General features: G+C 42.4%; 2 protein-coding genes across 2 annotated transcripts; one reads left to right on the top strand and one right to left on the bottom strand.

Moving 5' to 3' along the window:
• Nucleotides 1-844: 844 nt before the first annotated feature.
• Nucleotides 845-2,979, top strand: LOC132316337 (uncharacterized). The gene is made up of 3 exons (XM_059814830.1): nt 845-899; nt 1,013-2,733; nt 2,824-2,979. The coding sequence occupies exons 1-3, from the start codon at nt 845-847 to the stop codon at nt 2,977-2,979; spliced, it is 1,932 nt and encodes a 643-aa protein (XP_059670813.1).
• A 4,245-nt stretch (nt 2,980-7,224) lies between these two features.
• Nucleotides 7,225-14,628, bottom strand: LOC132266649 (uncharacterized). The gene is made up of 2 exons (XM_059767581.1): nt 14,386-14,628; nt 7,225-14,273 (listed from the first exon to the last, which is right to left on the bottom strand). The coding sequence occupies exon 2, from the start codon at nt 9,099-9,101 to the stop codon at nt 8,223-8,225; it is 879 nt and encodes a 292-aa protein (XP_059623564.1). The 5' UTR covers nt 9,102-14,273; nt 14,386-14,628; the 3' UTR covers nt 7,225-8,222.
• Between the last annotated feature and the right edge of the window lie 459 nt (nt 14,629-15,087).

The following is a 15,087-nucleotide window of genomic DNA, read 5'->3' as shown; positions in this document are numbered from 1 at the left end:
ACGGGGTGAGATTCCATAAGACCAGACCGAACCATTACATAAATTGTATATATATTTATATATTTTATATTATATAAATAATAGAATAATAAGATTGGCCTTTTAACCACCCAACTATATATCATAATATAATAAGAAATTATATTATATATGATACACATGTTTATATATATATATATATATATATATATATATATATTAGATTGAATTATAAAAGAGTCTATGTGGAGGGAAAAATCTCCCTCCAATAAGAGCAGTCCACGTCATCATAAATATAACTTTATCTTCAATAAAGTTCAAAGCCCATCTCGTCAGAGGCCCAAGTTCAGTTGGTTATTAGCCCAAAACTACTGTTATCTAACTACCAACTTTACTAAAGCCCGAATCAAGATGCCAGCCGTCATGTGGACCAAGTTAAATGCGGCCTAAATCCATTTAAAGAAGGAGCCGGTCCTGCAAGGAAAATGAGTCTCCAAAAGGAGCAAGTTCTGTGTAAGGAAAATCTAGTAAGGGAAGAATTATAAAGAGGAAAGAATTCTATTTGTAAAGAAATTGATATATGGAAAGAATTAGAGGACAAGCAACGCGAGTCCTACCATAATCTTTCTAACTTTTGTATATCAATAGAGGCCTAGAACTCCAATAAAGGGATCAAGCAATTCCACGCCTTTCTACACACAATTCTTGTTTGTTTTTATTGTTTATTGAGTGAGTTGTTTAATTTTTCTCAATCATTACTGGTTGAGCAAAATTTTGCACTTACACTTTGGCGCCGTCTGTGGGAACCGTGTGCATCCCATTCTTGTTTTTGTTCCACAAGTGAATCCTGCAGCTACCATCCAGAATGTCGAACGGAGGATCTTCAGCAGATCAACAGACGGAGTTGATGCAAAAGATGCGTGAAGAGTTTCTACAATAGTTTAACGTACTTCGTCAGGCAAACAAAACAAGCGTGGCTCAGATCGCCTTGCTTCAACAGCAGAATAACACTCTGCAAATGACGCTGGCTCAGCTGACACCACCCCACCAGTGGGTGACACAGCAGCACCCCCTAGTCAGAATATTCCTCCGATTACTGGACTTCTGCCTGATGGGGTTCCACCTAATGGGGCACGACCCAATGAGGCTCAGTCGAATGAGGTTCAGCAGCAACGGAAGGCAAGATTTGAGGCTGCGGCTTTAGACAATGTCCCTCGTCGCACGCAGGATGAGGAAGTCGAATCCAGCCATAAGCTTACGGAGTGGTCCAATGGAATCCCAGACGGTGCAGGTGTTCAGGATGCCTTTGACGAGAAGAGACTCCTGAAGATTCAGACACCTGCCGAGATGGCTAGAGAACACAAAAATTCCTTGGTCAAAACTCCTTTCACTGATGATGTGTATCTGGTTGAAAGGCCCAAGAAATTTACCATGCCTTCTTTCACCCAGTTTGATGGAACAGGGGATCCTTCTCGGCACTTAGATCATTACGCTCAAAAGATGGCTTTGGATGATCGAAATGACCCTTGGATGTGCAGAGTTTTTCCTACCAGTTTGACAGGAGCAGCACTAGAGTGGTTCAGGAATAGACCGCATAAGTCCATCCCGGATTACGTAACTCTATGCACCATGTTCTTGGCACAATATTGCGGAAATAAGAAGCAAAAGAAGAGCATTGCCAGCCTCTTCACCGTAAGGCAGAAAAGGGGGGAAACATTGCAGGATTTCTTGTCGAGATTCAATATGGAGGCATCAGAAATAGCAGATTGTTATCCCGCGACTGCTATAGAGGCATTTAAACTCGCGATGATTCAGGGGACGAAGTTCCACACTTCCTTAGTCAAGTATTCTCCTCCCGACATGCAGACTCTAAATGCCAGGACCCAGATCTACATTCGGCTTGAGGAAAATATAGCCCACCGAGCGCAGCACGCCACCCTCGTGACAGTGGAAAACAAGCCTCGAGAAATAATTCCAACCCAAAAGATTCAAAAAAGCCAACGTTCCTTAACGCCGGTCACCCAGGCACCTGAAAAAAGGCAAAAGGTAGAGGAAGGATTTACACCTCTCCGAACTACCTTGGCTCGGCTCTTCCAAGAGAATAAGACGAAGTTCACAACTCCGCAGCCAATAAAGCAACCCCTGGAGCAAAGGGACAAAAGCAAGCATTGCGCTTATCATCGAGATTATGGACATTCAACTAACGATTGCAGATCCCTCAGGCGACAAGTGGAGAATATGATCGCCAGAGGTGAGTTGACGGATTACCTCATGACGAAGGAGTATGCAAAGCCCCGCGAGGTCTATCCCCGCAAGGTAGAAAGTACGCAAGTAAAAGTCATCCATGCAATACATGGCAGGTCTGAAGATGATCAAGAGTCCGAGGAGGTGTACAGATCCAGACTGAGGGCGACCCACAAGCTCAGGAAGATATCCTCAGTCAATGCTATCAATTCAGGTAGCATCAGTATTGGATTTGGAGATGGCGACCTATCCAGAGTGCAACTCCCCCATGAGGATCCATTGGTCATCAGTCTTTTAGTGGCCAATTGTATGATCAGGAGGGTTTTGGTAGATCCAGGAAGTAGCGCCAACATAATCACGAAGACGGTCTTTGATCAGTTAGAGATCCCGTCATCGTCTATTCGACCTACCTCCAGCCTGTTGATGGGATTCGATGGCACAAGAGTAGATCCCCTTGGAGTAATAGACTTGTCCGTAACCGTGGCGAAGAGGACTCTGAAGGAGAATTTTGTTTTAACAGAGATCCATCCTTCTTACAATCTCATCATGGGAAGAAGCTGGATACATCGGATGAGGGGAGTTCCATCCACCCTTCACCAGGTGATGCAGTGCTTATCTCCGGACGGGAAAGAAGTAATTAATCTATGGGGCGATCAAGTCGCAGCGAAGGAATGCTTTATGTTGACACAAGTTGAGGCGACAAGGGTTTCGACTCAACAGCAACCAGGTGTGGTTTCCAAAACTGGACCCAAATAGCAATTACAGAGCCTTCTGCCCAAGTATCTTAAGGAAAAGGAGGAAGAGGAAATTACGAAGCCCACTGAGGAGACCCTTGAAGCCATGGAAGTTATCCTCAGCGACCCTCAGAAGGTTACTTATCTAGGATCTTCTTCCACGTCCGAAGAAAATGAGGCATTAATTGATGTTATCCGGAGCAATCCCTTAGTTTCCTGCCATAGTCTGAAGGTGGATCCGGAGTTCAAACCGATTAAGCAGAAACACCGAAGGTTTGCCCCTGAACGCAATCACATTATAGCTGAAGAAGTGAGCAAATTGTTGCAAGCAGGTTTCATTCGAGAAGTGCAATATCCACAGTGGCTGTCGAACGTGGTAGTCGTACAAAAGAAGAATGGAAAATGGAGGGTTTGTGTAGACTATACCAACCTCAATAAAGCCTGCCCTAAAGATAGCTACCCTCTGCCCAAGATAGACCAGATGGTTGATGCTACCACCGGCTACGAGAAGCTGACATTCCTAGATGCATACTCGGGATACAATCAAATTCCTATGAACCCCGAAGATGAAGAAAAAAACGGCTTTTATTACAGAAAAGGGGACCTATTATTACAGGGTCATGCCCTTCGGACTGAAGAATGCTAGAGCTACTTATCAACGCCTTGTCAACAAGATATTCGATAATCTGCTGGGAAAGACAGTTGAAGCATATATAGATGACATGGTGGTTAAAAGTGTGAAGAAAGAAGATCATCTGAAGCATCTACAGGAAGTCTTCAATACCTTGAAAAAGTACAACATGAAGTTGAATCCATCCAAGTGCTCCTTCGCGGTATCATCAGGTCAATTCCTCGGCCACATAGTGAATAAAAGAGGGATAGAGATAAGTTCGGCTCAGGCTAAGGCCCTCATCCAGAATTAGGAACCAAAAAATTGCAAGGAGGTGCAGGTTCTTATTGGTCAGATCGCAGCCCTCAGCCGGTTTATATCCCGATTGTCAGATAAGTGCAAACCATTCTTCGATGCTATACGATCTAAGAATAAAGATATATGAGGACCTCAGCAGCAGGAGGCCCTCAGTCGGTTAAAAGGTTACATAGCCGAACCACCAATTCTATCTGCTCCAAAACCCGGGGAGGTTCTTATTATGTATTTGGCAATTTCTAATATAGCGACAAGTGCAGCATTGATTAGAAAGGAAGGAAATAAGCAATATCCAGTCTTCTATACAAGTAAAACCATGGCAGATGCGGAGACGCGATATAGTAAAGCAAAAAAAGTCATCTTAGCCTTGATCTATGCCAAGAGGAAGCTTCGGCATTATTTTGAATCTCATAGCATTGTGGTACTTACCAACTATCCTATACGGGGTATACTCTCCAAGCCTGATTTATCTGTGAGAATTACCAAGTGGGCTATCGAGCTTAGTTCATTCGACATAACTTATGAGCCAAGCATGTCGCACAAAGGACAAGCCGTAGCAGACTTTCTTCTCGAGTATGAAGATACTCCCGAAGAGCCGGCACACCCTGAACCACAATGGGAACTTCGAGTCGATGGCTCCTCAAATCAAGCAAGTGCAGGGGTAGGCGTTGTAATGTCAACACCCGAAGGCACCAAGCTACAACAATCTATCTGTTTGAAGTTCCCGGCTACGAACAATGAGGCCGAGTACGAGGCATTACTTGCTGGTCTTCGATTGGCTAGCAGCCTCCAGGTACGTTGCTTAAAGGTTTTTAGTGACTCACAGCTTGTTATAAATCAAGTGATAGGTCAGTACCATCCCAAAGAGGAAAGAATGAAAGCATATAAAGAAGCTGTAGAAAACGTTGCACGGGGATTCGATCAGATCGAATTCTATCAGGTACCTCGTGTTGAGAATGTCGAAACGGATCAATTGGCCACATCAGCGTCATCCTCGAATGAAGATCTAACTCGGATTGTGCCTATTGACGTTTTGGACAAGCCCAGCATTAATCCTCCGCAGAAGGTAATGGTGATTCCATTTATTCCTCGAGAACCATGCTGGATTGATCCATTGGAAGCCTACCTTAAGCATGGAGTTCTTCCAGACTAGAAGTCCAAAGCACGGAAGCTCCGTCTCACCACAGCTAAATATACCATCATTAACAATCAGTTATACCGAAAGTCAATTTCAGGTCCTTACCTGAAATGTTTAAGCCCTACTAAGGCTCTTGTGATGTTGCAACAAATCCATGACGGAGATTGTGGCAACCATTCTGAGGGTAGATACCTCGCGCATAAAGTCCTGACTCAAGGTTACTTCTGGCCGTACTTGGCCCAGAATGCAGAAGAGTATACTCGGAGGTGTGACAAATGTCAACGTCACGGTCCCATGAAGCATCAACCTGCCGAAGATTTGCACGCAATGGCAAATCCATGGCTATTTGCACAGTGGGGGATTGATATGGTGAACCCGTTACCCAAGACTGTGGAACAAAAGGAATACGTGCTACTGGCTACAGATTATTTCACTAAATGGGTAGAAGCCGAGGCCTACTCAAGTGTAACCCATGAGCAGGTAAAAACTTTCCTTTGGAATAACATCATTTGCTGGTTTGGGGTCCCAAAAGTCATTATGATGGACAATGGTAAGAACTTCGACAATAGGAGTACAAGAAAATTCTTTGCTGAACATGGAATTATACAAAAGTTAGCTGCAGTTAGTCATCCACAAGGGAATGGACAGGCTGAAATAACTAATCGGACCATTTTCAGTTGTTTAAAGAAGAAATTGGAGAAACTAAAAACGAAATGGCACGAGAATCTCCCTCAGGTGCTTTCGGCGTACCGAACCATACCACGGCGGCCCACGGGGGAGAGTCCTTTTGCCATGGCTTATGGCTCCGAAGCAGTGATTCTAACCGAAACGGCGATTCCAACCCTTCGGACATCCTTGTTACTTGAAGGAAACAATAGTCAATAGCTCAAACATAGTCTCGACCTCCTTGATGAAAAAAGGGATGCTGCAGCAATTAGGCTTGCTTCATATCAGTAGCAGCTGCGCAACAGTTATAACAAACGTGTCAGATTCTGGAGTTTTGCGGTAGGCGATTGGATTCTGAAGCAAGAGACAGCTCATTTAAAAAAACTGGAACCTAATTGGACCGGACCCTACAGGATTACCGAAGTAGCGGGGAAGGGAGCATATCGTTTGGCCGAAGCTGACGGACGTCCCATTACACATCCTTGGAATGCAATACACCTTAAACGGTATTTCCATTAGTTAAGTTTGTCAATTTTTTTTTTAAGAATTCTTTAGAAATAAGGCTGCGTAAGCCCACAGTTAGCCATGCTTTACTTTATTTTGCTTCTATTTGTTTCTTTCCATAAAAATGGGGGCCATACCATCATTCTATGATTATTCAATTTTGCGTTGCAGTATGCATTAGCAATTTTTATGCAAAGAAATTTTTATGCAAAGGAAAAAATTTTGAAATTTTATGCCTATGGTTATGCAATGTTATGCTTTTATGCAAAGCAATGTTGGAAGCAAGTTATTAAGAACCATGCGTTTTGACCTATGGTTAAAGCTCTTTGTCCCACATCGGATAAAAATAGATTGGAAATGTGGTTAATATATGCGTAGTCCATGACATAGAGTTGCCAAGAAGGGAGTATCAATGGAGGAAAGTCTCCAAAGTAAACAAATAGGAAACTTCGCAGCCATTGTTACTCGCTTTCTTGGCCTCCTATCATTTTTGAGTCCTCGGCGAGTTGTTTTCAAAAAAAAAAAAAAAAACAAAAAAAAAACAAAACGATATATGTATGAAAATCTCTTTCTGGCTCAGCGCCGGGGAGTAATTCATTCGCCTCGGACCCTAAGTGTCCGGCTCAGTAGAAATCTCGCCTCGGATCCTAAGTGTCCGGATCGGCAGAATCTCCTTCTGGCTCAGCGCCGGGGAGTAATTCATTTGCCTCAGACCCTAAGTGTCCGGCTCGGCAAAAATCTCGCCTCGGACCCTAAGCGTCTGGATAGGCAAAATCTCCTTCTGGCTTAGCGCCGGGGAGTAATTCATTCGCCTCGGACCCTAAGTGTCCGGCTCGGCAAAAGTCTCGCCTCGGACCCTAAGTGTCCGGCTTATCAAAAGACTCTCGCCTCGGACCCTAAGTGTCCGGCTTGGTAAAAGTCTCACCTCGGACCCTAAGTGTCCGGCTCGGCAAAAGTCTCGCCTTGGACCCTAAGTGTCCGGCTCGGCAAAAATCTCGCCTCGGACCCTAAGCGTCCGGATCGGCAAAATCTCTTACTGGCTCAGCGCAGGGGAGTAATTCATTCGCCTCGGACCCTAAGTGTCCGGCTCGGCAAAAGTCTCGCCTCGGACCTTAAGTGTCCGGCTTGTCAAAAAACTCTCGCCTCGGACACTAAGTGTTTGGCTCGGCAAAAGTCTCGCCTTGGACCCTAAGTGTCCGGCTAGGCAAAAGTCTCGCCTCGGACCCTAAGTGTCGGCTCGGCAAAAACCTCGCCTCGGACACTGAGTGTCTGGCTTGGAAAACTTCTTATTTATTTTGCTTCGGACTAAAACAAATAAGGAACCTTCAAGCAGAGTACCTTCCTTAAAAAATAAAAAATAAAAAATAATAATAATCTCAACAGAATGCAATATCAGAAGCATACAAGCATACGTAATCGAAGCAAAATAAAAGAAAATGATATATCATTCATTCTCAAAATTGTTTCATTACAAGAAAAAAATATATATATGTTTGTTTGATCCTACTTCCTCTTCGGATCAAACGGGGCAGATTCAAAAGTATCTACTACAGCTGGACTTGCAGGTGGAGGAATTGAAGGACCATGAGTTACAGGAGTTGATGAGCTCAGAGGATCTTCCGGGTGAGCTTTCACCATTTCAGCAAAAAGCACCTCAGCCTCCTGAGCTTTCGGACCCTCTGTATAAGGGAAGGACACCCCTATGTTCACATCAAAGGCATCAGGATCCATCGATTTGGGGCTTGAGCCTTGATTGAAGTCGGACCGGTAAGCTTTTGCACTTGACAAACACACCAGACTGGAGTAACGACCTTGCATTTGCCTCTCGGCAACGATGCAGGTGCTAAGGGCGTCATTTAAGCATTGGACTTCAGCCTCAATCGCCTCAACTTTGGCATCAAAAGCAACCAAACGCTTCTTGTAAACATCCCGAGCCTCATATGCAATTTATGCATTAGCAATGGCATGGGATGCCTTCTTCTCAGAATTACTGAGGTCTTTCTCCAGCTTCTTAAGGGAAAGAGACTGAGCCTCAGCAGTAGCACAGAGGGCCATAGTATGATACAAGCCCTGCATCATGAGATAATAACAATGTAAGAAAGTTTGTAAGGCAATTATGACAATGAAAATGAAGGAAGGAGCAAACCTCTATGGCACGAACAGGGGAAGATGGGAGTAGTTGTTCCAACCTCATTCTGCCAATAATTTCTTCATCCTTGGGGAGCCACATTCCCCGAGCAACGGCTAGTGCTGCAAATGGGTCAGTGATCATAGAATCACCAACATGGAGGATGGACTTGTCAGCCCTCGAGAAGGAAGGAGTGCAAGGTGCCCCAGCCTCGGCAAGGACGTAAGCATTGACCTCATCGTCAGGGTTAATCTCCTCGGATTTCTTTCCTTTGCTTTTTGGGTTGGAAGCACCCTTGGATTTCGCGGTTAAGAAGGGGTTCAGCCTTGCCCTTTTGTTCAAAGGGAGTTCGTTAATATCCTTTTCCTGCTCATTTGTACGCAATATAGTCAACGGAGCATTCTCTGCAGCTTTCTTCTTTAAGGCTTTAGCCCTCTGCTTTTCTTCTTCAGTCATGGGGAAGCTGTCAAATGATGGAAGTGAGAGGTCCATGAGATCAGCGCATACAGCTCTGGAAGCAACTGCTTTAAGACTCACAGAAATGAGTAAGCTCTCGACCGAAGGAGGGTCACTCCAGACCTGCCTTTTCAGGAAGGAAAGCCTCTTCTTGGCAGCCGAAGAAGGAAATGTTGCTGAAAAAACACCAAGAAACTCGTAAATATATCGAAAGAATAAGACTCGATATGGGAAACAGCCAGAGCACTCTTCATGAAGAAAGGGGGGATGTTCTATACCTAACTTCCTGAACTTACGAGGGATTGGGAGTTTGCTCGATTGGGGCATGGCCCATCTCCCTTTAACAATTATTATCCTCTCTTTCCACTTCTTTTCAGAAGTAGGGAGGTCTGTATATATCCTTTGGTGCAAGGGGGATGTGAAAAAGAAACGACAGGTTCGGTTCCATCCTTAGAAATAGAATAAGTAATCAGCAAGTCAGCCAGAGTCAGGTCAAGACTCTCCTGCCACCGGCGAATGAGGAGTGCGGAGATTACTCGAAATAAGTTAGGGTTTACTTGCAAGGGTGCAATCCCCAATTTGTTGAAGACTAAGTGATGAAAGGATGAAGGGGGAACCTAAGAGCGTTGAGGTGCCCAACAGAGAGGAGCAACTCGTCTTCTCCGACGCCTTCGCCGGCGCAAAAATCAGCGCCTTTGGGGTACTCTGCAATTTTTACCCCCTCAGGAATCTCGAATTCTTCCATTACGGATTCAATGGAGAACGGGATGCGACGAATAGATAAAATTGCATTTCTTTCTTCCTTAGTGAGGATATTGTCCGACCCAGAGGTGGATGTTTCAGCCTGGATCGGGGAAGCACCTGGCTGATTAGCCGAGTCACTTACAGGTTTAGGAAAGTTCGAAACCCTAGGTGGGGGAACCCTAATGAGATTAGGGGAAGACGAGGGAGTGGACACAGAATCTACGATCTCTATACGTTCAGGAGTAGTCGAAGTACTCATAATGCAACATCAAAGAGAAAAAGATGAAGAACTAACCTGATAAGACGACGGAGTGAAGAAAGCAAGAAACGTAGTGAGAGCAAAAGTAACCCTTATGGAATCTCTTAAGGCAGAATGGCAATGGGCAATCTTTGAACCGTTTTTTTATAAAATAGACAACCGTGCAACTTCAATTCCCTTCTTAATAGGAGCCGCAATCCAATTAAAGAGGGAATTGTGTGGAGGAAAAAATCTCCCTCCAATAAGAGCAGTCCACGTTATCATAAATATAACTTTATCTTCAATAAAGTTCAAAGCCCATCTCGTCAGAAGCCCAAGTTGAGTTGGTCATTAGCCCAAAACTACTATTATCTAACTACCAGCTTTACTAAAGCCCGAATCAAGACGCCAGCCGTCATGTGGACCAAGTTAAATGCGGCCCAAATCCATTTAAAGAAGGAGCCGGTCCTGCAAGGAAAATGAGTCTCCAAAAGGAGCAAGTTCTTTGTAAGGAAAATCTAGTAAGGGAAGAATTATAAAGAGGAAAGAATTCTATTTGCAAAGAAATTGATATATGGAAAGAATTAGAAGACAAACAACGCGAGTCCTACCATAATCCTTCTAACTTTTTTATATAAATAGAGGCCTAGACCTCCAATAAAGGGATCAAGCAATTCCACGCTTTTCTACACACTATTCTTGTTTGTTTTTATTGTTTATTGAGTGAGTTGTTTAATTTTTCTCAATCATTACTGGTTGAGCGAAATTTTGCACGTACAGTCTAGAACCTGAAACCGAACTGAACTGAACTAAACCTTTAGTTTCATCGTTCATTTCGGTTTTAAATTTTATGGAACCCTTAGGAACAATTTGGTTTCAAAATATTCCGAAACCGGTCCAATCCGAATCGTGTGCATCTAGTACTATCTCCAAATGGTACGAGACTAAAATTCAACAACAAATCACGACAATATGGTGGATTGGGTTGTTACATCCAAACACAACATAAGAAAAGAAAATATGGTTTTGCATGCTCATACCAGAGGAAAAAGTGATACAACTTTTCTAGGGTTAAGAAAGAGGGATGAAATAGGTGTGTGCTTAATTTGAAGAGACCGCTTCTTATTGTCCACCACATTGGCTCATATTTTCTTGAAAGAAAAACACATACACATACACCCACAGAGAGAGAGGTCACCTGAGTGGATGAACTAAGACTGGTCATTTCTTGGCCGGACCCTACTTCCCGTTTTAAATCATCTCCTTTATTCCCACTGCTATCTTTTCTTGAATGCATGATTACAATGAAATAAAAGTTAGTATGAACTAAAATGTAAGCTATGAATTAACCATAGTTGAACTCTAATTTACTATAGCCTTGGGAGTTGGGACTAATGCGACGGGTAAGCAAATGGGGTCATTACGTAGTTCGTACTTTAAAACCAGGACATTTGGCGCTTCATTTACTGCTTCCAATGAATTCGTGAGTCATGTTTTGATATTCCTCCTCCTTTTCTCTCTCTACGATACTATATCTGCACCGCCTTTTGGGTCTTCTCGTGGGTTCGATCTGAGTATCAATCAAGGGTGATGAGGGCTATTGGAGTGTGTGTTCCTCGCCTCGTCGAGGTTCTCTGTCTATCAGAGCTTAGGCTGTCTCTATGGCAGTATTTAGGTGGGTTGTCTTACCTATTTCCTTTTATTTGCTGATCTTGTTGGTTGTTTGGCCGGAGGGGCTCTGGTGCGTGGTTGGTGATCCCATCAACTTTTTTGGTTGCTGGATGGATTGTTGCCCCATTCTTACCGCTTTTTCCCTTTGATCCAGGTATTCTTATAGTTTTATTGGTTGTGTTTTATGTGCTAACTTTTTCTCTGTGGTGTTGTGTTTCTTGGAATCTCTGTTGGCCATTATGTATCACTATTCATCTACGTGTGGCCTCTCCATGGCGGGTCCTCTTATCGGCAACAATGAATGTACCTCCGTCGCCATGGATTTCGGATATGGGTTGGGTGTTGCAAGTAATCCCCCTCAGATCCTCGGTATATATGGTATCCTATGGGATTGGATCCGGATTGGGGAATCATTTGGGAGCCGTTGTACTGTTAGCACTGGTGTTGCTCTCGGCGATGGTTTCATCCCTGCTCGCTTTGGCTTGGTTGTTGCAAACTGGTTGCCGGTGCATCGGCTGGTTTGATAGTCGATTTGTCGGCTTAGTGGGTCGGTGCATTCTTGGTAGGCCGGGTTGGTGTTGATGTTATGGCTGATGTTATTGAAGTTTCTTGTGAAAGCTTTCTGCTGGCTTGTGGTGGGCCAGAGGCATGGGATGGTTTCAACTTTTTGGTTGACAGGGCTGGTTTTTTATGGTTTGGTTCAGTTTCCTATAGGCTTCATAATATGTTTGTGGCCCACCACTTTATTTTCTTTCTTAGACAGGAGGCAAAAATGCAAAATCTCTGGGTTTCCTTGACAAAATCTTTATCTATGGACCTGCTTGAACATAATCTTCTTTACGCTTCAAATTGTGATGTCATCCTCGATCCTTGGTATTGGGGTCTACTGTCTTTCAATATCTTGCCCAGAGTTGTATTTTTGTCTTGGATTTCGTGGGTTCTAGCACTCCCATTTTCACTAACGCCCTTTAAAGCTTTAGGTTTTTGTTAATCTTGCTAGGTGTTAGTTTTGTTTTGGGAGGTTGTATGTCTAGTGTTTTTTTTTTATGTCTCAGTGGTTCCTTGCTCTTGCCTATGTAGATGCCGTACGACAGTTTCTTTGCCAGGGTAAAAAAAAAAATCTACTGCTTCCAATTTTTTTATTTGATAATGCTTTGTTATTTGTTAAATGTAAAAATGGCATATTCATAAAATTCTATATATATGTAAGAATGTTAAAACTTTTATATATGATACATATAAGCATGGCTAATTGGCTATATATGGGGAAAATTTAATATATATGTGTGTTTATACATGTATTTTCAGAGTATGGCGGCTTCCAATCTTTTGATTTGACAATATATTACCTTCATTTAATTTAAAATGACATATTTATAAATAGGGTAATGAACAAAAAAAAGAAAAAAAAATCTCCTATATTTTTCGAATTGAGCAAATAAAGACAATCTTTTAATTTAAAGACCGAAATATCTAAAATGCCCTTACAACATAATAAATAAAAAAAAAAAACACTTATTTCAAAATTTTAGGATTTTATAAAATAAAAAAAATAAAAATTAGGTTTTATAATAATTTTGGGATTTTGGGGTATATTAGGCTTATAATATATCTTAGGATATATTAGACATTTCATATCACTTAAGGCTGTGTTTGGCTCCATTTTTTTAAAATGGGGTGTCATTGTTCAAGTTTACAAATATAAGGGGTGTCTTTGGGGGTTAAGTTGTATATGACTGTCAATATGACAAATCTCAGGGGATGTCGTTGTAATTAACCCTACAATTTATATATATGAAGATATTTATTTATTTATTTATTTATTTATTTTTTTTTTTTGACACTTTACCCTTTAAATACGAGTCCTACCCACCCCACCATAATGATCATAATTGCAATATTTAATAGGTGGCCCACAAGAAACACCACACATCATGAGGCAGCAAACAAGGACGACGGAACAACGCACATTACCGGAACAGTATATCGCCGCCATGCTGCCATCCCATAAGCTCCAACATCATAAATGTCCTTTGCAACATAAACCTTAACCAAGCATAGAAAACATCCACAAATATCCATATCGGATATGCACAAACCTGGCTATGCAGTCCGGTAACGGCCATCCACAATCAAGAGGAAAAAACGGTCGACTGAAACACAACTTGGATTTGGGAATAGACTTCCATGAAACAACAGAACATCGGCCTTGAAACTCCAGAGCTGATGAAGCATAAAAATCTCCTTGACCATGGAGCAACAGAATAGCTGCCCTGAAACTCCAGATCTAACGGAGCATAAAAATCGGCCTTGCAAAATTGAAAACTCCGGCGACCAGAGGTGTCCAAAAAGCCATGGATGATGAGCAAGTAAACACCGCTGACACCAAGATAGAAAAGGCAAACCCGACCTCGGCAACAAAAAACATAAAACAAACATTAAAATTAAACACGAAACAAAGGAGAAAAGAACAACACCCAGATTAAAAGGAAAGATTAGCAAAAAGTGGGTATCAATTTTGCCAAAGGCACAAAAACTCCAAATTTACAAGCCTTCGCTCACAGGTACTTCTCCGGCTAGACAACCGACAAGATCGACGAACAGGAGACGAGAGAGAAGTAATCTTAGCAAAAACACACTAGCGTGGGGACAATCCCAAACTCTGATAAACAGAGGACCTCAACGTATCGAGAAACATGTTGAAACTCAGTTCAACAGCTCTCATGTGACCTCCCTCGCCTGCGGAGAACATGGAAGCTCTAGATCGTTGAAGCTTGATGTCGTGGAGCGAGAATTTCTGACCAACCACACTCTCTTATGTGAAAAAGAAAGGCGACACAGAAACCCTAGCAAGAGGGGAAAGAGGCACATGTCAGATGTGATTGGCGGTGACTGTAAGTGTCATTGTTAACCTGAATGGATCTTATTATTAAAAAAAAAAACAAATGTGTATCTCACCAGGATGTCAATGTAATTTATCATTCAATCTTCAAATCCGCAATGTACATTCATTTTCGATTTTCTATTCCTTTCAAAGTTTTATTAGATATAAAAAAATAAAATAAAAGAGAATATCTTACCAAATCTTACATCGTGACCTACAGCTGTAGAATCTAACACGTGGAATGAATATGATACCTTCCGAAAAAAAATATATATATATAATATAGGGTTAATTACACTTACCTCCCTTGAGGTTAGGCCTAATTACAGGCGGTACCCCTAACGTTTAAAAAATTACACTTACCTCCCTCCAAACTGATCGGCATTTTATTCCGGCCATTGACCATGTTAAATGACTAAAACACCCTCTAATATTTTATTAATATGACATGACAATGTGAAATTACTATATTGTCCACAAATAAAGTGATACTTGTGTAACATATACACACCTACATGTACAAACCCCCGCCGCCCGCTGTCCCCCACCCACCAAGGAAACCATTTTCTCCGGCGACCAATTTTATTCAATGTAACCATTTCCTCTGACGATCCATTACATTAATCATTACCACTCAACTTTCCCTCTATATCACACACACCATGAATACATACACAGACAACTACCACACAACCACCACCATCATAATCATCACCACTAGCAGACTCTTCTACAACGACAACCAACACGGCATTATCATCCACAAGCGAAGCCAA

The sequence above is a fragment of the Cornus florida genome, unplaced genomic scaffold (assembly GCF_030987335.1).
Source record: "Cornus florida cultivar Cherokee Brave unplaced genomic scaffold, ASM3098733v1 CherokeeBrave_3.0.0_Hap2_Chr07, whole genome shotgun sequence".
Classification (NCBI taxonomy): Eukaryota; Viridiplantae; Streptophyta; class Magnoliopsida; order Cornales; family Cornaceae; genus Cornus; species Cornus florida.
This window is presented reverse-complemented; position numbering and strand designations above follow the sequence as displayed.

Bases quoted from the DNA above. Each gene is read 5' to 3' on its own strand.
- LOC132266649 (XM_059767581.1), bottom strand. From the start codon at position 9,101: ATGCCCCAATCGAGCAAACTCCCAATCCCTCGTAAGTTCAGGAAGTTA.
- LOC132316337 (XM_059814830.1), top strand. From the start codon at position 845: ATGTCGAACGGAGGATCTTCAGCAGATCAACAGACGGAGTTGATGCAA. The intron at 900-1,012 runs GTGAAGAGTTTC...ACGCTGGCTCAG, and splicing joins GGAGTTGATGCAAAAGATGC to CTGACACCACCCCACCAGTG. The intron at 2,734-2,823 runs GTTTTAACAGAG...ACCCTTCACCAG, and splicing joins GGACTCTGAAGGAGAATTTT to GTGATGCAGTGCTTATCTCC.